General features: G+C 44.4%; 1 protein-coding gene across 1 annotated transcript in view; it reads left to right on the forward strand.

The window, feature by feature from the left end:
* Window positions 1-3,123: 3,123 nt before the first annotated feature.
* Window positions 3,124-16,498, forward strand: part of a1cf (apobec1 complementation factor) — a 69,504-nt gene continuing 56,129 nt past the window's right edge. The window contains exons 1-2 of the mRNA XM_070875057.1: window positions 3,124-3,140; window positions 11,409-11,554. Coding sequence (XP_070731158.1) covers window positions 11,456-11,554 — 99 coding nt within the window. The 5' untranslated portion in view covers window positions 3,124-3,140; window positions 11,409-11,455. The remainder of the gene's footprint in view (window positions 3,141-11,408; window positions 11,555-16,498) is intronic.

The raw sequence follows: 16,498 nt of genomic DNA on the forward strand, positions 1-16,498 counted from the left end.
AGGATGCATGTTGGCCCTTCATCCTGTGTCTTTTGAATTTAACTACTGGTGGGTCCCCACTTAAACAGTGCATGAAACACAAAAAGTTAGTTTACAGGTACAGCAAGTGATTAGGAAGGCCAATGGAATCTTGGCCTTTAGTGCAAAGGGGATGCAGTGTAAAAGCAGGGAAGTCTTGCTACGGCTATATAAAGTACTGGTGAAGCCACACCTGGAATATTACGTGCAGTTTTGGTTTCCATATTTATGAAAGGATTTACTTGCTTTGGAGGCAATTCAGAGAAAGTTCACTAGGTTGATTCCGGAGATGAGGGAGTTGACTTATGAGGAAAGGTTGAGTAGGTTGGGCCTCTACTCATTGGAATTCAGAAGATTGAGAGGTGATCTTATCGAATTTATAAGATTATGAGGGGCCTTGACAATGTTTCCACTGATGAGGGAGACTAGAACTAGAGGGCATAAACTTAGAATAAGGGGCCGCCCATTTAAAACTGAGATGAGGAGAAACTTATTTTCTCAGAGGGTTGTAAATCTGTGGAATTCGCTGCCTCAGAGAGCTGTGGAAGCTGGGACATTGAATAAATTTAAGACAGAAATAGACAGTTTCTTAACCGACAAGGGAATAAGGGGTTATGGGGAACGGGTAGGAAAGAGGACCTGAGTCCATGATCGGCTCAGCCAAGATCGTATCAAATGCCGGAGCAGGCTCGAGGGGCTGTATGGCCTGCTCCTGCTCTTATTTCTTATATTCGTATGTTCTTACGGAAGTACGGTAACTCTTGTGTGTCCTTTATGGATACCTTTTCATATACTTTCTCCTGATAGACTATCTCTCTATCTTTTGATGGCTTTCTGTACATGACCGATCCATTCATCCTGTGTCTTTTGAATTTAACTACTGGTGGGTCCCCACTTAAACAGTTCCAACTATCGAGACGATTGCTCCTCAAGACCAAACTTCTTCCAATCAATTTAAAAGTTTGTCATTTACACTTCGCAACACAGGTTAGAATTGCAACTCCCGAGATTTCCAATTGTTCAAAAGAATGTTCAAAAGCTGTCTTGCCAGATCCCGGACGAGCCCCCAATTTTGTAAGATTTCTAAATCTCTGGCATTAAATTGACAGCATGACCAAATTTTTAAAAACAATTTTGACTAAGTTTATTAAACACACACACATGCACATCTATCAGAGAAACAGCAGTCCTCAGCTAGCCTACAGATCTACTAAGTCACAACAGATACAATGATGTTACAATAAAAAAGTTATACTTTACTTCCCTCTGGCAAAGCACACGGCCTGTTTCTTTGTCTGTACAGGGAGGTCCTGCTTTTGCCATGTACTAAGGAGAAGAGCCAGAGCAATCTTTGGCTTGAGTTTTTATACCTCTTAAGGCCATTGTTTCTCAATAAGACTCAGGATTGGGGTCTTGGTTCCAGGGCTGTTCCTGATTGGCTTCTCCTCAACTCTTTTGGGAGGAAACTAAACATTAAATTGTGCCCCCCGATCTGGGGGGACACACCAAATATTTTCAAGGCCCTTTTTTTGTGTTTTTTTTGGGGGGGGGGGGGTTTTGTATTTTTTTTTTTTTTTGGGGGGGGGGGTTTTGGGCACTAAAATCATATTTTTTTTTTCCAAGTGCCCCCTATAAAAGGGGAGGGGGACACTAAAAACACCGGCAATTAAAACAAATTAAACTTTAAAACATAAAATCAAATTAAAATTTGGTTGCCGAGGGTGATGACGCACTCCAGTCCCTCCGGCGCCCACCTCTCGCGGAAGGCCGCGAGAGTACCGGTGGACACCGCGTGCTCCATCTCCAAGGACATCCTGGCCCAGATGTAGGCACGGAAGAGAGGCAGGCAGTCAGGCTGAACGACCCCCTTGACCGCCCGCTGCCTGGACCGGCTGATGGCACCCTTGGCCGTGCCCAGGAGCAGTCCTACGAGGAGGCCCTCGGACCTACCCGCTCCCCTCTGCACAGGGTGCCCAAAGATCAGGAGTGTGGGACTGAAAGTGCAACCAGAATTTCAGGAGCAGCCCCTTTAAATATTGGAACAGGGGCTGCAACCTTGTATTGGCTTCTCCTCATACATGTGTCTGTCTGGAGGGCCGGTGCCTTGATTAGGTTAATAGCTTTCCAATTAACATCTTTTCTAGTTTGGCGAGTTTCAAAGCCATGCTTCCTTTGTAACTTGAGCTCTACCCAGCCAGGAGACATGAACTTGGGGTAGGTATTCATTTTACTAAACACTTTTATTTCTTACAAATTGGCACAAAATAATAGACAATATCGGGCAAATCTATCCAAAATCCCAGATTATCACATAATAATATTTGATTTATTCAGTCATTGTGAACCAGTGGCTCGAGTGCATAACTCCTCACCTCCAGCTTTTACTGGACAGTGTATCCGGTGCCTCACGACAAGCAATGTCATGGGAGATCCATTAGTAATATCGGAAAAGTCTTGCAAATATTACGCCCTTCCTGTAAGCATTACACTTCAGATGTAATAAAAACAGAAAATGCTGGAAATACTCAGCAGGTCAGGCAGCATCTGTGGAGAGAGAAACAGAGTTAATGTTTCAGGTCGATGAGCCTTGGTCAGAAGTTATGCACACTTCAGATGTACTCCCCACACATACTCCTGTTCTCCCATTCACCAACAACAAACGCCAAGGGGAAACCTACCAGGATATAGTAAAGTCAGTGGGGAGAAATTAAAAATGTTGGCTACCACAGGTAAAATGATGCGAACAGATGAGGGGTGGTCTGACACTTGTGATGTACCATGTAAAGGGGGAAATATTGTTCATTAACGGGTCAATGTTAAAACAACAATACTTTTATTTTTTAATGGTTGGAAAGACAACCTCCTCCTGTAAAACCTCACAACATGACTCCCACTTCTGCCTCTGTACAATAACCTTCCAGTTGCCAATCATGTCGAGCAAAGGCTGCGGTGTGGGGAGATAGAGCGAGTTAAAGTTTAACCTGAGCCGATCGTTAAACAGTCGCCCAGCTGAACCTTTGGATTTTTTGATATGATGATTACAGAATAACACTGGTGACACGTCGCAAACTCACCATAATCAAGGAGGACTTTTCCGGGCGCTGATCTCTGAAATTGCTCAGGTATTACATTTTTCCTTGTCGTTAATTCGCAAGTTAGTTGTTACCTGCAATGTTTATGGAGGATTGCTTTTTCCCTAAAGGGCGCAGGTAGTTTGTGGCTGTTTGAGGAAGTGCTTTATTTATTTTTAAATCCACATATGTTGAGGGAGGCGGGCTGAGGTTTGAGAGTCCGATGGCGTGGCAGGGGCATTGCAAACTTAGCTGGGGCACGAGTAAAGTTTGAGGAGAACACGAGTGAGCAGAAAAAGTGGTCATTGAGTCATTTAGAGAACTCTAACCGGAACATATTGCAACTAAACATCGAGGAACCATTGTATTACACACACGAAGCATCAGGTAAGCATCTTTAAAGCAATGAGTCAGCTTTCAGAGTCCAAATCTACATTCAAATGTATGGGGCGGTTGTTAAATTTCCCTAGCAAGCCTGTCGTGCCCTTTATCTGTGTTGTACAATGGCCCCCGGCACCATATGGGTTTTTCCAGCTAAAGTCAACATGTCTGAAACAAGTTACTATCGATCTGCACAGGATTAATACCCAAATCCGGTTATCATGTGCGTGCAAACAGTAACTAGGCTTTTCCAAGGAGCTCTTCACTGTGGAGGCAACGGGCATCAGAGGGAATAGAGTACAGGCCAAGCCAGCCGGAGCACAGGACAAGAAACATACAGAAACATAGAAAATAGGTGCAGGAGTAGGCCATTCGGCCCTTCGAGCCTGCACCATCATTCAATAAGATCATGGCTGATCATTCCGTCAGTACCCCATTCCTGCTTTCTCTCCATACCCCTTGATCCCTTTAGCCGTAAGAGCCATATCTAACTCCCTTTTGAATATATCTAACGAACTGGCCTCAACAACTCTCTGCGGTCGGGAATTCCACAGGTTCACAACTCTCTGAGTGAAGAAGTTTCTCCTCATCTCAGTCCTAAATGGCTTACCCCTTATTCTTAGACTGTGACCCCTGGTTCTGGACTTCCCCAACATCAGGAACAAGCTCCCCAAGCACTGCACTGAAAGTGGAGGACAGTGGATCTCACCACCTCTGGACAACACCTGGTCACTGGGGACACTACTCAATGTAGTTACAACATTATGGCCCCATTTGTTAAAATACAGTAGATAAGCAGCTTTTAGACAGGAAGGCAAGGTCCAAAGAGTACTGTCTGGAGCCAGCAATGATCCCCGTGCAACTGATAAGGGAAAGGGAAACACGCTCCCAGCACTGACCTGTCAAACTCTACCCTTCTTCCAGCTGAAAAGGCTTTGCTTAACTCCTGCCTCAATACACTGTAAACTGGAAGTTACTGTTGTCCATATTAAGTGCAGGGACACAGCACATGGTACTCCTCAGTCTCGAGATTCTAGTAATGCCTCAGTGAAAATAATGGACGGAGACACACCATAAATCTATCACTTAATATAGTAATGAGTCATTTCTAGGCTCCGATCATTTTATACACAGTTTATTATCTTAAAACCAATCTTAATTTCTAATAGATATTGATAAGCATAGAATTTTACAGCATGGAAGGAGGTCAGAGAATTGTGAACCTGTGGAATTCTCTACCACAGAAAGTTGTTGAGGCCAGTTCGTTAGATATATTCAAAAGGGAGTTAGATGTGGCCCTTACGGCTAAAGGGAACAAGGGGTATGGAGAGAAAGCAGGAATGGGGTACTGAAGTTGCCTGATCAGCCATGATCATATTGAATGGTGGTGCAGGCTCGAAGGGCCGAATGGTCTACTCCTGCACCTAATTTCTATGTTTCTATGTTTCCATTTGGGCCATTTTGCCTGAAACAGTTATCACTTAGTCACATTTTTCCATGTCCTTTTAACTTATTTTAACATTTCCTTTTTAACAACTATTATGATGGATTGTGGCAAGACATTCTCTGCCCAACAACCCTCTGCAGGAAAGCAATCAAACCTATCCCTTTGTCCTTACATGATGATTTTAAACTCTGCTCTCTAAGTACCAACTCACTGACCAATGGAAATAATTTTCCTGATTTACTTTATCAAAAGCCATAATTTTGAATGCCATTATCAAATCTCTTTGTTACCCTCTATGTTCTCATGAGAACAGTCACAGTTTGCAGTTTATCCAGCCTCTCCTCACAACTAAACCTACTCATTCCTCGTGTCACCTGAGTGAATCTCTTCTGTACCGTCTCCATGGTAACTTCAGATTATCCCTAAATGAGACGCCAAAAACTGGACACAATTTTCTAACTGTGGCCAAATTGGATTAGATGTTTCTACATAAATAACGGAAATTATACAAGTGTACCCAATTGTCATTTTGGTCTGGATTGTGGCCATCAAAATTAATTAATTGCTTAACAGCGTAAATTATAGGCCCCGTGCCTTCATATTCTGTCAGTACATCCCTAAATAGGGTGGCCATACTTCCCTGTTTTCCGAAGACAGTCCCCGGATGATAGAAAGGAGAATAGTAAAAGTGGAGGGCAGAGAAACCTAAGGCAAAAAACAAAAAGGGCCACATTACAGCAAAATTCTAAAGGGGCAAAGTGTGCTAAAAAAAAAAGCCTGAAGGCTCTGTGCCTCAATGCGAGGAGTGTTCGGAATAAGGTGGACGATTTAACTGCGCAGATAGCAGTTAACGGGTATGATGTAATTGGCATCACGGAGACATGGCTCCAGGGTGACCAAGGCTGGGAACTCAACATCCAGGGGTACTCAGCATTTAGGAAGGATAGACAGAAAGGAAAAGGAGGTGGGGTGGCGTTGCTGGTTGAAGAGGAAATTAATGCAATCGTAAGGAGGGACATTAGCCTGGATGATGTGGAATCAGTATGGGTGGAGCTGCGGAATCCCAAAGGGCAAAAAACGCTAGTGGGAGTTGTGTACAGACCACCAAACAGTAGTGGTGAGGTTGGGGACAGCATCAAACAAGAAATAAGGGATGTGTGCAATAAAGGTACAGCAGTTATCATGGGCGACTTTAATCTACATATTGAATGGGCTAACCAAACTGTAGCAATGCGGTGGAGGAGGATTTCCTGGAGTGTATTAGGGATGGTTTTCTCGACCAATATGTCGAGGAACCAACTAAAGAGCTGGCCATCCTAGACTGGGAGATGTGTAATGAGAAGGGACTAATTAGCAATCATGTTGTGCGAGGCTCCTTGGGGAAGAGTGACCATAATATGGTAGAATTCTTTATTAAGATGGAGAATGACACAGTTAATTCGGAAACTAGGGTCCTGAACTTAAGGAAAGGTAACTTCGACAGTATGACGCGTGAATTGGCTAGAATAGACTGGCAAAGGCTACTTAAAGGGTTGACGGTGGATAAGCAATGGCAAATATTTAAAGATCACATGGATGAATTTCAGCATTTGTACATCCCTGTCTGGAGTAAAAACAAAACGGGGAAGGTGGCTCAACCATGGCTAACAAGGGAAATTAAGGATAGTGTTAAAGCCAAGGAAGAGGCATATAATTTGGCTAGAAAAAGCAACAAACCTGAGGACTAAGAGAAATTTAGAATTCAACCGAGGAAGACTAAGGGTTTAATTAAGAGAGGGAAAATAGAGTACGAGAGGAAGCTTGCAGGGAACATAAAAACTGACTGCAAAAGCTTCTATAAATATGTGAAGAGAAAAAGATTAGTGAAGACAAACGTAGGTCCCTTGCAGTCGGATTCAGGTGAATTTATAACGCGGAACAAAGAAATGGCAGACCAATTGAACAAATACTTTGGTTCTGTCTTCATGAAGAAAGACACAAATAACTTTCCGAATGTATTAGGGGACAGTAGGTCTAGTGAGAAGGAGGAACTGAAGGATATCCTTATCAGGCGGGAAATTGTGTTAGGGAAATTGATGGGATTGAAGGCCGATAAATCCCCGGGCCTGATCGTCTGCATCCCAGAGTACTTAAGGAAGTGGCCCTAGAAATAGTGGCTGCATTAGTGATCATTTTCCAACAGTCTATTGACTCTGGATCAGTTCCTATGGACTGGAGGGCAGCTAATGTAACACCACTTTTTACAAAAGGAGGGAGAGAGAAAACGGGTAATTATAGACCGGTTAGCCTGACATCAGTAGTGGGGAAAATGTTGGAATCAATCATTAAGGATGAAATAGCAGCGCATTTGGAAAGCAGTGACAGGATTGGACCAAGTCAGCATGGATTTATGAAAGGGAAATCATGCTTGACGAATCTTCTGGAATTTTTTGAGGATGTAACTAGCAGAGTGGACAAGGGAGAACCAGTGGATGTGGTGTATTTGGACTTTCAAAAGGCTTTTGGCAAGGTCCCGCACAAGAGATTAGTGTGCAAAATTAAAGCGCATGGTATTGGGGGTAATGCACTGACGTGGATAGAGAACCCGTTGGTAAACAAGAAGCAGAGAGTCAGGATAAACGGGTCCTTTTCAGAATGGCAGGCAGTGATTAGTGGAGTGCCGCAGGGCTCAGTGCTGGGTCCTCAGTTCTTTACAATATACATTAACGATTTAGATGAAGGAATTGAGTGTAATATCTCCAAGTTTGTTGGTGACACTAAATTGGGTGGCGGTGTGAGCTGTGAGGACGCTAAGAGGCTGCAGGGTGACTTGGACAGGTTGGGTGAGTGGCCAAATGCATGGCAGATGCAGTATAATGTGGATAAATGTGAGGTTATCCACTTTTGGCGCAAAAACACGAAGGCAGAATATTATCTGAATGGCGGCAGATTAGGAAAAGGGGAGGTGCAACGAGACCTGGGTGTCATGGTTCATCAGTCACTGAAAGTGGGCATGCAGGTACAGCAGGTGGTGAAGAAAGCAAATGGTATGTTGGCCTTCATAGCTAGGGGATTTGAGTATAGGAGCAGAAAGGTCTTACTGCAGTTGCACAGGGCCTTGATGAGGCCTCACCTGGAATATTGTGTTCAGGAATATTGTCTCCTAATCTGATGAAGGACGTTCTTGCTATTGAGGGAGTGCAGCAAAGGTTCACCAGACTGATTCCAGGGATGGTTAGGCTGTCATATGAGGAGAAACTGGATCAACTGGGCCCTTATTCACTGGAGTTTAGAAGGATGAGAGGGGATCCCATAGAAACGTATAAGATTCTGATGAGACTGGTCAGGTTAGATGCAGGAAGAATGTTCCTGATGTTGGGGAAGTCCAGAACCAGGGGACATAGTTTTAGGATAAGGGGTAGGCCATTTAGGACTGAGATGAGGAGGAACTTCTTCACTGAGAGAGTTGTTAACCTGTGGAATTCCCTGCCACAGAGAGTTGTTGATGCCAGTTCATTGGATATATTCAAGAGGGAGTTAGATATGGCCCTTACGGCTAAGGGGAGCAAGGGGTATGGAGAGAAAGCAGGAAAGGGGTTCTGAGGTGAATGATCAGCCATGATCTTATTGAATGACGGTGCAGGCTCGAAGGGCCGAATGGCCTACTCCTGCACCTATTTTCTATGTTTCTATGTTTCTATGACTGTGTCCCCAGACAAACAATGTCCCCAGAAGAGTCCTTCGTTCAGGAAAATCGGCCCCAAATACGTGTGGGTTCAAATCAGGAGCCATGTGACCCCGCGCTGCCCTGCGGTCAATAAATAAAGTAGGCAGGGCTGTGCGATGGGGCAGGTTCCAATTGGTGGGAGGGATGTCAATCTCCTGTTTTCAACCAGTAGAAGGGGTGGACTCACTGAGGGACTTTCATTTATGCAGAGATTGTGCTCTGTGGCCGCAGTGCGCAGGCTCTGCCCCCACCCGACCCACAACCTCCCACCGAATCCCCGGATAGTCCTGTGAAATGTGGTTGCAGAGTAAAATGGCCGAGTAAGGATGGCCACTGGTAACCGGACTGATGAACGGTGGCTGGAGCCAGGCCGTGTGGATGAGCCAGGAGCCGGGTCAGAGCGAGCTCCGCGAACTCGGATGGTGTGGGGGAGTGTCGGGCTGTGAGGAGGGGGGAGGAGCCGGTGATTGAGGCCAGCAGATGCTGTGATGCAACTTTTTGCAGATTCAGTTGGCATCAAAATAATCACATTTTTCCTTGCTATGCTGCACAACCTCCCTTTGCTGTGATCCCACCCTGTGTCTCCCCGGATTCGGTTTAGAAAATGTGGCCACCCCATTATAAAACATGGGCAACACACAGTATCCAAAACCTTGTGTTGGATAAGGTCACATGTTCAAATTCCAGTCTTAACATATGCTGCAAGTTATACCATACATGCCAATCTAAGATGCTGTGATGGACAACAGTCATCAAGATCAAACTTCTATCATCATCATCATCATAGGCGATCCCTCGAACGAGGATAACTTGCTTCCACAACAAAAGGGATGTGTTAATAGATGTTTCAATGGAGGACCCGATATTCCAGTCCTGAACTCCAGGGGTGGAAGATGCCTGTGCGTGGATTTTTTTTTTTAACGTGTGGTGACCGTTGCACACCAGTCACCACACGGGCTTGACAGAGCTAGGTCTTGGTCGTGGCAAGGGTTAACCAGGACGACTGGAGACCTGCTCTGCGTAGCATGTATTGGGCTAAAGATTGCGGTCGGACATTTCCCGCGGGCGGATGCCTCCAACCGAATGCGTTTTTACAAAAATTCCTGGTGGTCCCGGAGGAACGAAGACTTGCCCTCCGAGGCCTAGGTGCGCAACCCAGAGCAGAGGCCCACGTATTCCAGGAACGTATGGGCATCCTGGGATCACGTGGGCCTGGGCCACCAATCACAATGTAGTATTCTCATTCATAGTAAGGGGAGCTCCGCACTTACTATCAATGAGAATCCCCCTAAACTGAAATAAAACACAATCATAAATTAAAAAAAATATTTCACTCGCACCATGTCCCGCTCACCCGTCACCCCTGTGCTCGCTGACCTATATTGGCTCTCAGTTAAATAACGACTCGATTTCAAAATTCTCATCCTTGTTTACAAATCCCTCCATGGCCCTTGCGCCCTCCCTATCTCTGTAATCTCCTCCAGCCCCACAACCCCACAAGATGTCTGTGCTCCTCAAATTCTGCCCTCTTGAGCATCCCTGATTATAATCGCTCAACCATCGGTGGCCGCGCTTTCTGTTGCCTGGGCCCCAAGCTCTGGAACTCCCTCACTAAACCTCCCCACCTCTCTTTCCTCCTTCAAGACGCTCCTTAAAACCTACCTCTTTAACCAAGCTTTTGGTCATCTGGTGTTACTTCTTATTTGTTTTCTAGTTTGTAGGCCAATTGAGACTTCCCACAGTTAATGGAAGTAGGCTGATTGATGCAGACACAGATGAACAGCCATGTTTACATTGGGCTCCTTCAGGTGCATAATGCAACACTTGCTACAAAGCCAAAGTGTTGGACAGCAGTCTAATGAAAAAACAATCCCATATGCAATGATTTCAGTCAGGATACCAGGTGTGAGAGTCTACTGAAGTGGGCTGAAATTTCCTCTTTTCCGACCTCGCCTACATCTTGCTTAAAGTGCACATCTCCCTGTTGCAACAGTGAGTGTGAAAGGCAGAGAAATAAAATGGGGGAACAATACAAAGGAAACTAATTAACGTTAGTCTTTAATAAATCAATCTCTTTGGTGATCAAGGTGTCTTGAGGCATTGCCACAATGTTACATTGATGAGATTTTAAAGTGTGTTGTGTTTCCGAAGATGCCAACATCTGCTCCCTCTTTTATTTGCTGGTGTCCAATTGTGTCATAAATGCCCTGTTAAAACTGTAAGTCAATGACATATTTTAAATGTTACCATAATCAAAATGTTCTGAAATTCCTTTTTTTTTGTTTGTCAAACTCAAATGTTATCCCATTTTATTCATGTAGGCCCCTCCAAAACTAGGGGCCATAAATATCAGAGAGTCACTAACAAATCCAATCATGAATTCATGAGAGACTTCTTTACCCAGAGAATTGTTAGAATGTGGAACTCACTGCCACAATGAAGAGCAAAGGAAAATAGTACCGATGCTTTAAGGGGCAGCTCGATAAGCCGAGAGAGAAAGGAATAGAAGGATATGCAAATAGGGTTAGATGAAGCAGGGTTGTGGGAGGTTTGTGTGGAGCATAAACACTGGCATAGAACATTTGGGCTGACTGGCTTGTTTCTGTGCTGTAAATTCGATGTGGTTCTATGTAATTTTATGTAATTCTATGTTGTAGGTGTTGTCCATCACTTACAAATACAATTGCAGATTGATGAGAAACATTGTAGGAATTTCTTAGAGCTTTTATAAAACTAATTATTGTAATTTTACTTAAATGTGTGTTTAATTTGGATTTGATTTCAGTGAGCACCTCTAATTATCCTGATTTTTTTTGCTGATAATCACACACAATGGAATCAAATCAAAAAAGCGGGGATGGATTGACTGGAACTCAAAAAGAAGCAACTTTACGTACACTGATTCAGCGCACAGGATATAGCTTGGTACAGGTAGGAGCTCAAAGACACCAGGTCAAAATAATTATATTGATTTTTTTTCAAACCAGACTGAAAATAGGAAAAATAACTATTCTTGCCTGGTAATTTGGTTATGGGAATTATTTGCTGCAGTGCAACATTATAAATGTAAAATTGATTACAAACTGTGATTAAAGCTCTGTTGCAAGTTTCTCGGCCTTAAAAGCATCTGCGTCAGATTGTTACATTAATTGTAAATAATGTAAATGATCAAAAATTGGTGTATTATTTTAATAGTTAAACATTTGAGGTTATTTCCATCCTTCAAGTTTCATTGGATGATTTAAGTATGTTGTTTGGGATTAAATATGTCTTTCGCAAATCATCATCATAGGCAGTCCCTCGAAATCGAGGAAGACTTGCTTCCACTCTAAAAGTGAGTTCTCGGGTGACTGTATCGTCCAATACAGGAATTACAGTCTCTGTCACAGGTGGGACAGACAGTCGCTGAAGGAAAGGGTGGGTGGGGAGTTTGGTTTGCCGCATGCTCCTTCCGCTGCCTGCACTTGTTTTCTGCATGCTCTCGGCGACAAGACTCGAGGTGCTCAGCGCCCTCCCAGATGCTCTTCCTCCACTTTGGGTGGTCTTTGGCCAGGGATTCCCAGGTGTCGGTGAGGATGTATCACTTTATCAAGAAGCTTTGAGGGTGTCCTTGAAACATTTTCTCTGCCCACCTGGGGATCGCCTGCTGTGTCGGAGTTCCGAGAAGAGCGCTTGCTTTGGGAGTCTTGTGTCGGGCATGCGGACAATGTGGTCCACCCAACGGAGCTGGTTGAATGTGGTCAGTGCTTTGATGCTGGGGATGTTGGCCTGATCGAGAACACTGACGTTGGTGCATCTATCCTCCCAGGGGATTTGCAGGATCTTGCAGAAACATCGTTGGTGGTATTTATCCAGCGATTTGAGGTGTCTACTGTATATGGTCCACGTCTCTGAGCCATACAGGAGGGAGAGGATCACTACAGCCCTGTAGACCATAAGCTTGTTACCAGATTTGAGGTCCTGATCTTTGAACACTCTCTTCCTGGAAGGAGCACTTCGAAGATCTCCTTAATAGAGACTCTGCCTTTGACACGAGTGTCCTCGACTCCCTCCCGCAGCATGCTACCCGCCACCATCTCAGCAAAACCCCAGCCCTGCACAAGGTAGAAAAGGCCATCCGTCAGCTCAAGAACAATAAGGCATCAGGAACAGATGGAATCCCTGCTTTTGCAAATATTACATTTATGACAGGCTTGGCACCTGTTTATTAATTTCCTGGTTCACACATACAAAGCTAGAGTCTTACAGTTAGCAAAAAGCACAAGATAATGAAGATTCTTAGTATAAAGTTGCCAAGCCGATATACCAACCTATCTGCAGCGTCAAGGAGAGAGAAATACATTAGCCCAGAGGCTGAACTATGTTTCTTAAATTAAGTCGCAACTACCAATCTGAGACCAGTACCTGCCTGCTGCGATATGCGAACCTTGTTATACTGCACACTGACCTCAATCTGACCAGCATCAAAGTACAGCAACAACAAGCCTCATTGTTAAGAACATGGGAACAGGAAGAGGCCATTCAGCCCCTCCATCCTGCTCCATCATTCAATTAGATTATGCTGATCTGTATCTCAGCTCCATTTATTCACCTTTGCTCCATATCCCTCGATACCCTAAGCTTACACAACTCTAGCAGCCTCAGTCTTGAAAGCTCCAATTGTCCAGCTTCCACAGTCTTTTAGGGAACATAATTCCTATATTGCCACTATCTTTTATGTGAAAAAGTGTGTCCTGATTTCCCTCCTAATTTGCTTAGCTCTAATTTTAAGATTTGGTTCCCATGTTCTTGATTCCTCCACCACAGGAAATAGTTTCTCTGTATCTACCCGATTAAATCATTTTAACATTTCAAACACCTCGATCAGACCAGCCTTCAAACCTCTATACTCTAGGTGATTTTCATTTTTAATGTTAGGCGAGATCGGTGTGATAAAAATGAAGCACTTTTGCCGATGGTATATCCTATTGGCGCATTACGTTCTGTCATACATAAGAACATAAGAACATAAGAAATAGGAGCAGGAGTAGGCCATTTGGCTCCTCGAGCCTGCTCCGCCATTTAATATGATCATGGTTGATCCGATCATGAACTCAGCTCCACTTCCCTGCCCGCTCCCCATAACCCCTTATCGGTTAAGAAACTGTCTATCTCTGTCTTAAATTTATTCAATGTCCCAGCTTCCACAGCTCTCTGAGGTAGCGAATGCCACAGATTTACAACCCGCTGAGAAAATAAATTCCTCCTCATCTCTATTTTAAATGGGTGGCCCCTTATTTTAAGATCATGCCCTCTAGTTCTAGTCTCCCCTATCAGTGGAAACATCCTCTCTGCATCCACCTTGTCAAGTCCCCTCATAATATATGTTTTGATAAATCACCTCTCATTCTTCTGAATTCCAATGAGTAGAGGCCCAACCTACTCAACCTTTCCTCATAAGTCAACCCCCTCATCTCCAGAATCAACCTAGTGAACCTTCTCTGAACTGCCTCCAAAGCAAGTATATCCTTTCGTAAATATGGAAACCAAAACAATATGCAGTATTTCAGGTGTGGCCTCACCAATACCTTGTATAGCTGTAGCAAGACTTCTCTGCTTTTATACTCCATCCCCTTTGCAATAAAGGTCAAGATTCCATTGGCCTTCCTGATCACTTGCTATACCTGCATACTAACCTTTTGTATTTCGTTGAACCAAGACCCCCTGGTCCCGCTGTACTGCGGCACTTTGCAATTTTTCTCTATTTAAAAATAACTTGCTCTTCAAGTTTTTCTGCCAAAGTGCATAACGTCACACTTTCCAACATTATACTGAACCTGCCAAATTTTTGCCCACTCACTTAGCCAGTTTATGTCCTTTTGCAGGTTTTTTGTGTCCTCCTCACACATTGCTTTTCCTCCCATCTTTTCTCCCGTCAGAAAATTTGGCTACATTAAACTTGGTCCCTTCATCCAAGTCATTAATATAGATTGTAACTAGTTGGGGTCCCAGCACTGATCCCTGCGGCACCACACTAGTTACAGATTGCCAACCCGAGAATTAACCATTTATCCCGACTCTCTGTTTTCTGTTAGCCAATCCTCTATCCATGCTAATATATTGCCCCCAACCCTGTGAACTTTTATCTTGTGCACTAACCTCTTATGTGGCACCTTGTCAAATGCCTTCTGAAAGTCCAAATACACCACATCCACTGGTTCCCCTTTATCCACCCTGTTTGTTACATCCTCAAAGAATTCCAGCAAATTTGTCAAACATGACTTCCCCTTCATAAATCCATGCTGACTCTGCCTGACTGAATTATGCTTTTCCAAATGTCCTGCTACTGCTTCTTTAACAATGGACTCCAACATTTTCACAACCACAGATGTTAGGCTAACTGGTCCATAGTTTCCTGCTTTTTGTCTGCCTCCTTTTTTTAAACAGGGGCGTTACATTTGTAGTTTTCCAATCCGCTGGGAGCTCCCCAGAATCCAGGGAATTTTGGTCAATTACAACCAATGCATCCACTATCCCTGCCGTTACTTCTCTTAAGACCCTAGGATGAAAGCCATCAGGTCCAGGGGATTTCCGCCTTTAGTCCCATTGGGCCTTCACATTTTTTGCCTGCTTAACGCCCACTTAACACCCATTTTACCGCTGAAATGACGTAGAATGCCCAGATATCGCCCATTTTGGCACAAAATGGAAACTGACAGGCTTTTTTTAGGAGACTTATCGCCAAGCGTTATTTTCACAATGGGCTTAACGGCGAGAAAAAATATTACTGCCCGCCCACTTTTTTTGGGCAGTATCAGCAGAATGGGCGATTTCAACACCCATATTATCGCCCAGCGTTACTTTCCTCATGGAATTAACACCGAGATTCAATATTAACGCCCGCCGACGTTTTTTGAGGTAAAGAGCTTATTTACCCAAACTAACGGCCATGGAGATCGCCCATCGTCAATTTCTCCACCTCGCACACATATTGCCCACAATATTGCTTGCTCAAAAAACTGCCCACAAAAAGTGGAACTAACCGGAATGAATCACAGCATTATGGACACCATGTTGTAGATCACATGTTGTATCCTTTAAAAGGCTGCTGTGCTTCAACCTCGGCGGAGTTAGGATGTACTCTGCAGGTCGTTGGAGTTGATGTGAGCATCTCTGAAAACACTGTGACTGATTGGAATTGAAGAGGTGTGCTCGTCGGGATATTCCTTGTCTGTGTGCAATCAGTGGCAGACAGAGAGCTACTGCAATGGGGCTTGTCCTTTCTCACCCTTGCTTGGTAACCAAATACATGCAGTAGACTCAACATCACCAAAGGAACGCTCCACTGCATTATTTGCCCAATGTAAGAAGTGACGGACAGATGAGTACAAGGAGAAGCATTCTTATTTCGACTTGCCTGACATCACCTGCCTTCGGAGACTGCGCTTCCCACAAAGAGGTTATCACTGAGATATGCCAGCTGATAAGGGCAGATCTGCAGCCTGCCAGCCCCATCAGTACTGCACTGTCCATCGAGGTCAAAGTCACCACGGCACTGTCGTTCTACGCCTCGGGTTCTTTTCAGGCCACAGCTGGCAACAATTGCGGACTTTCTCAGCATGCCACACATCGCTGCATTAGACAGGTCACTGAAGCCCTGTACGCACGCAGGAGGGACTTGATCAGCTTCCCTATGACCAGGGAGGCACAGAGTGAGAGGGCTCTAGGATTCTCCAGAATTGCCAACTTCCCCAAGGTGCAGAGAGCAATAGACTGTGTGCACATCGCGATCCGGGCACCTTTTCAGGATGCTGAGGTTTTCAGGAACTGCAATTGATTCCACTCCCTGAATGTCCAACTGGTTGTCGACCACCAGCAAATTATACTGGCAGTGAA

The sequence above is a fragment of the Pristiophorus japonicus genome, chromosome 3 (assembly GCF_044704955.1).
Source record: "Pristiophorus japonicus isolate sPriJap1 chromosome 3, sPriJap1.hap1, whole genome shotgun sequence".
NCBI lineage: Eukaryota > Metazoa > Chordata > Chondrichthyes > Pristiophoridae > Pristiophorus > Pristiophorus japonicus.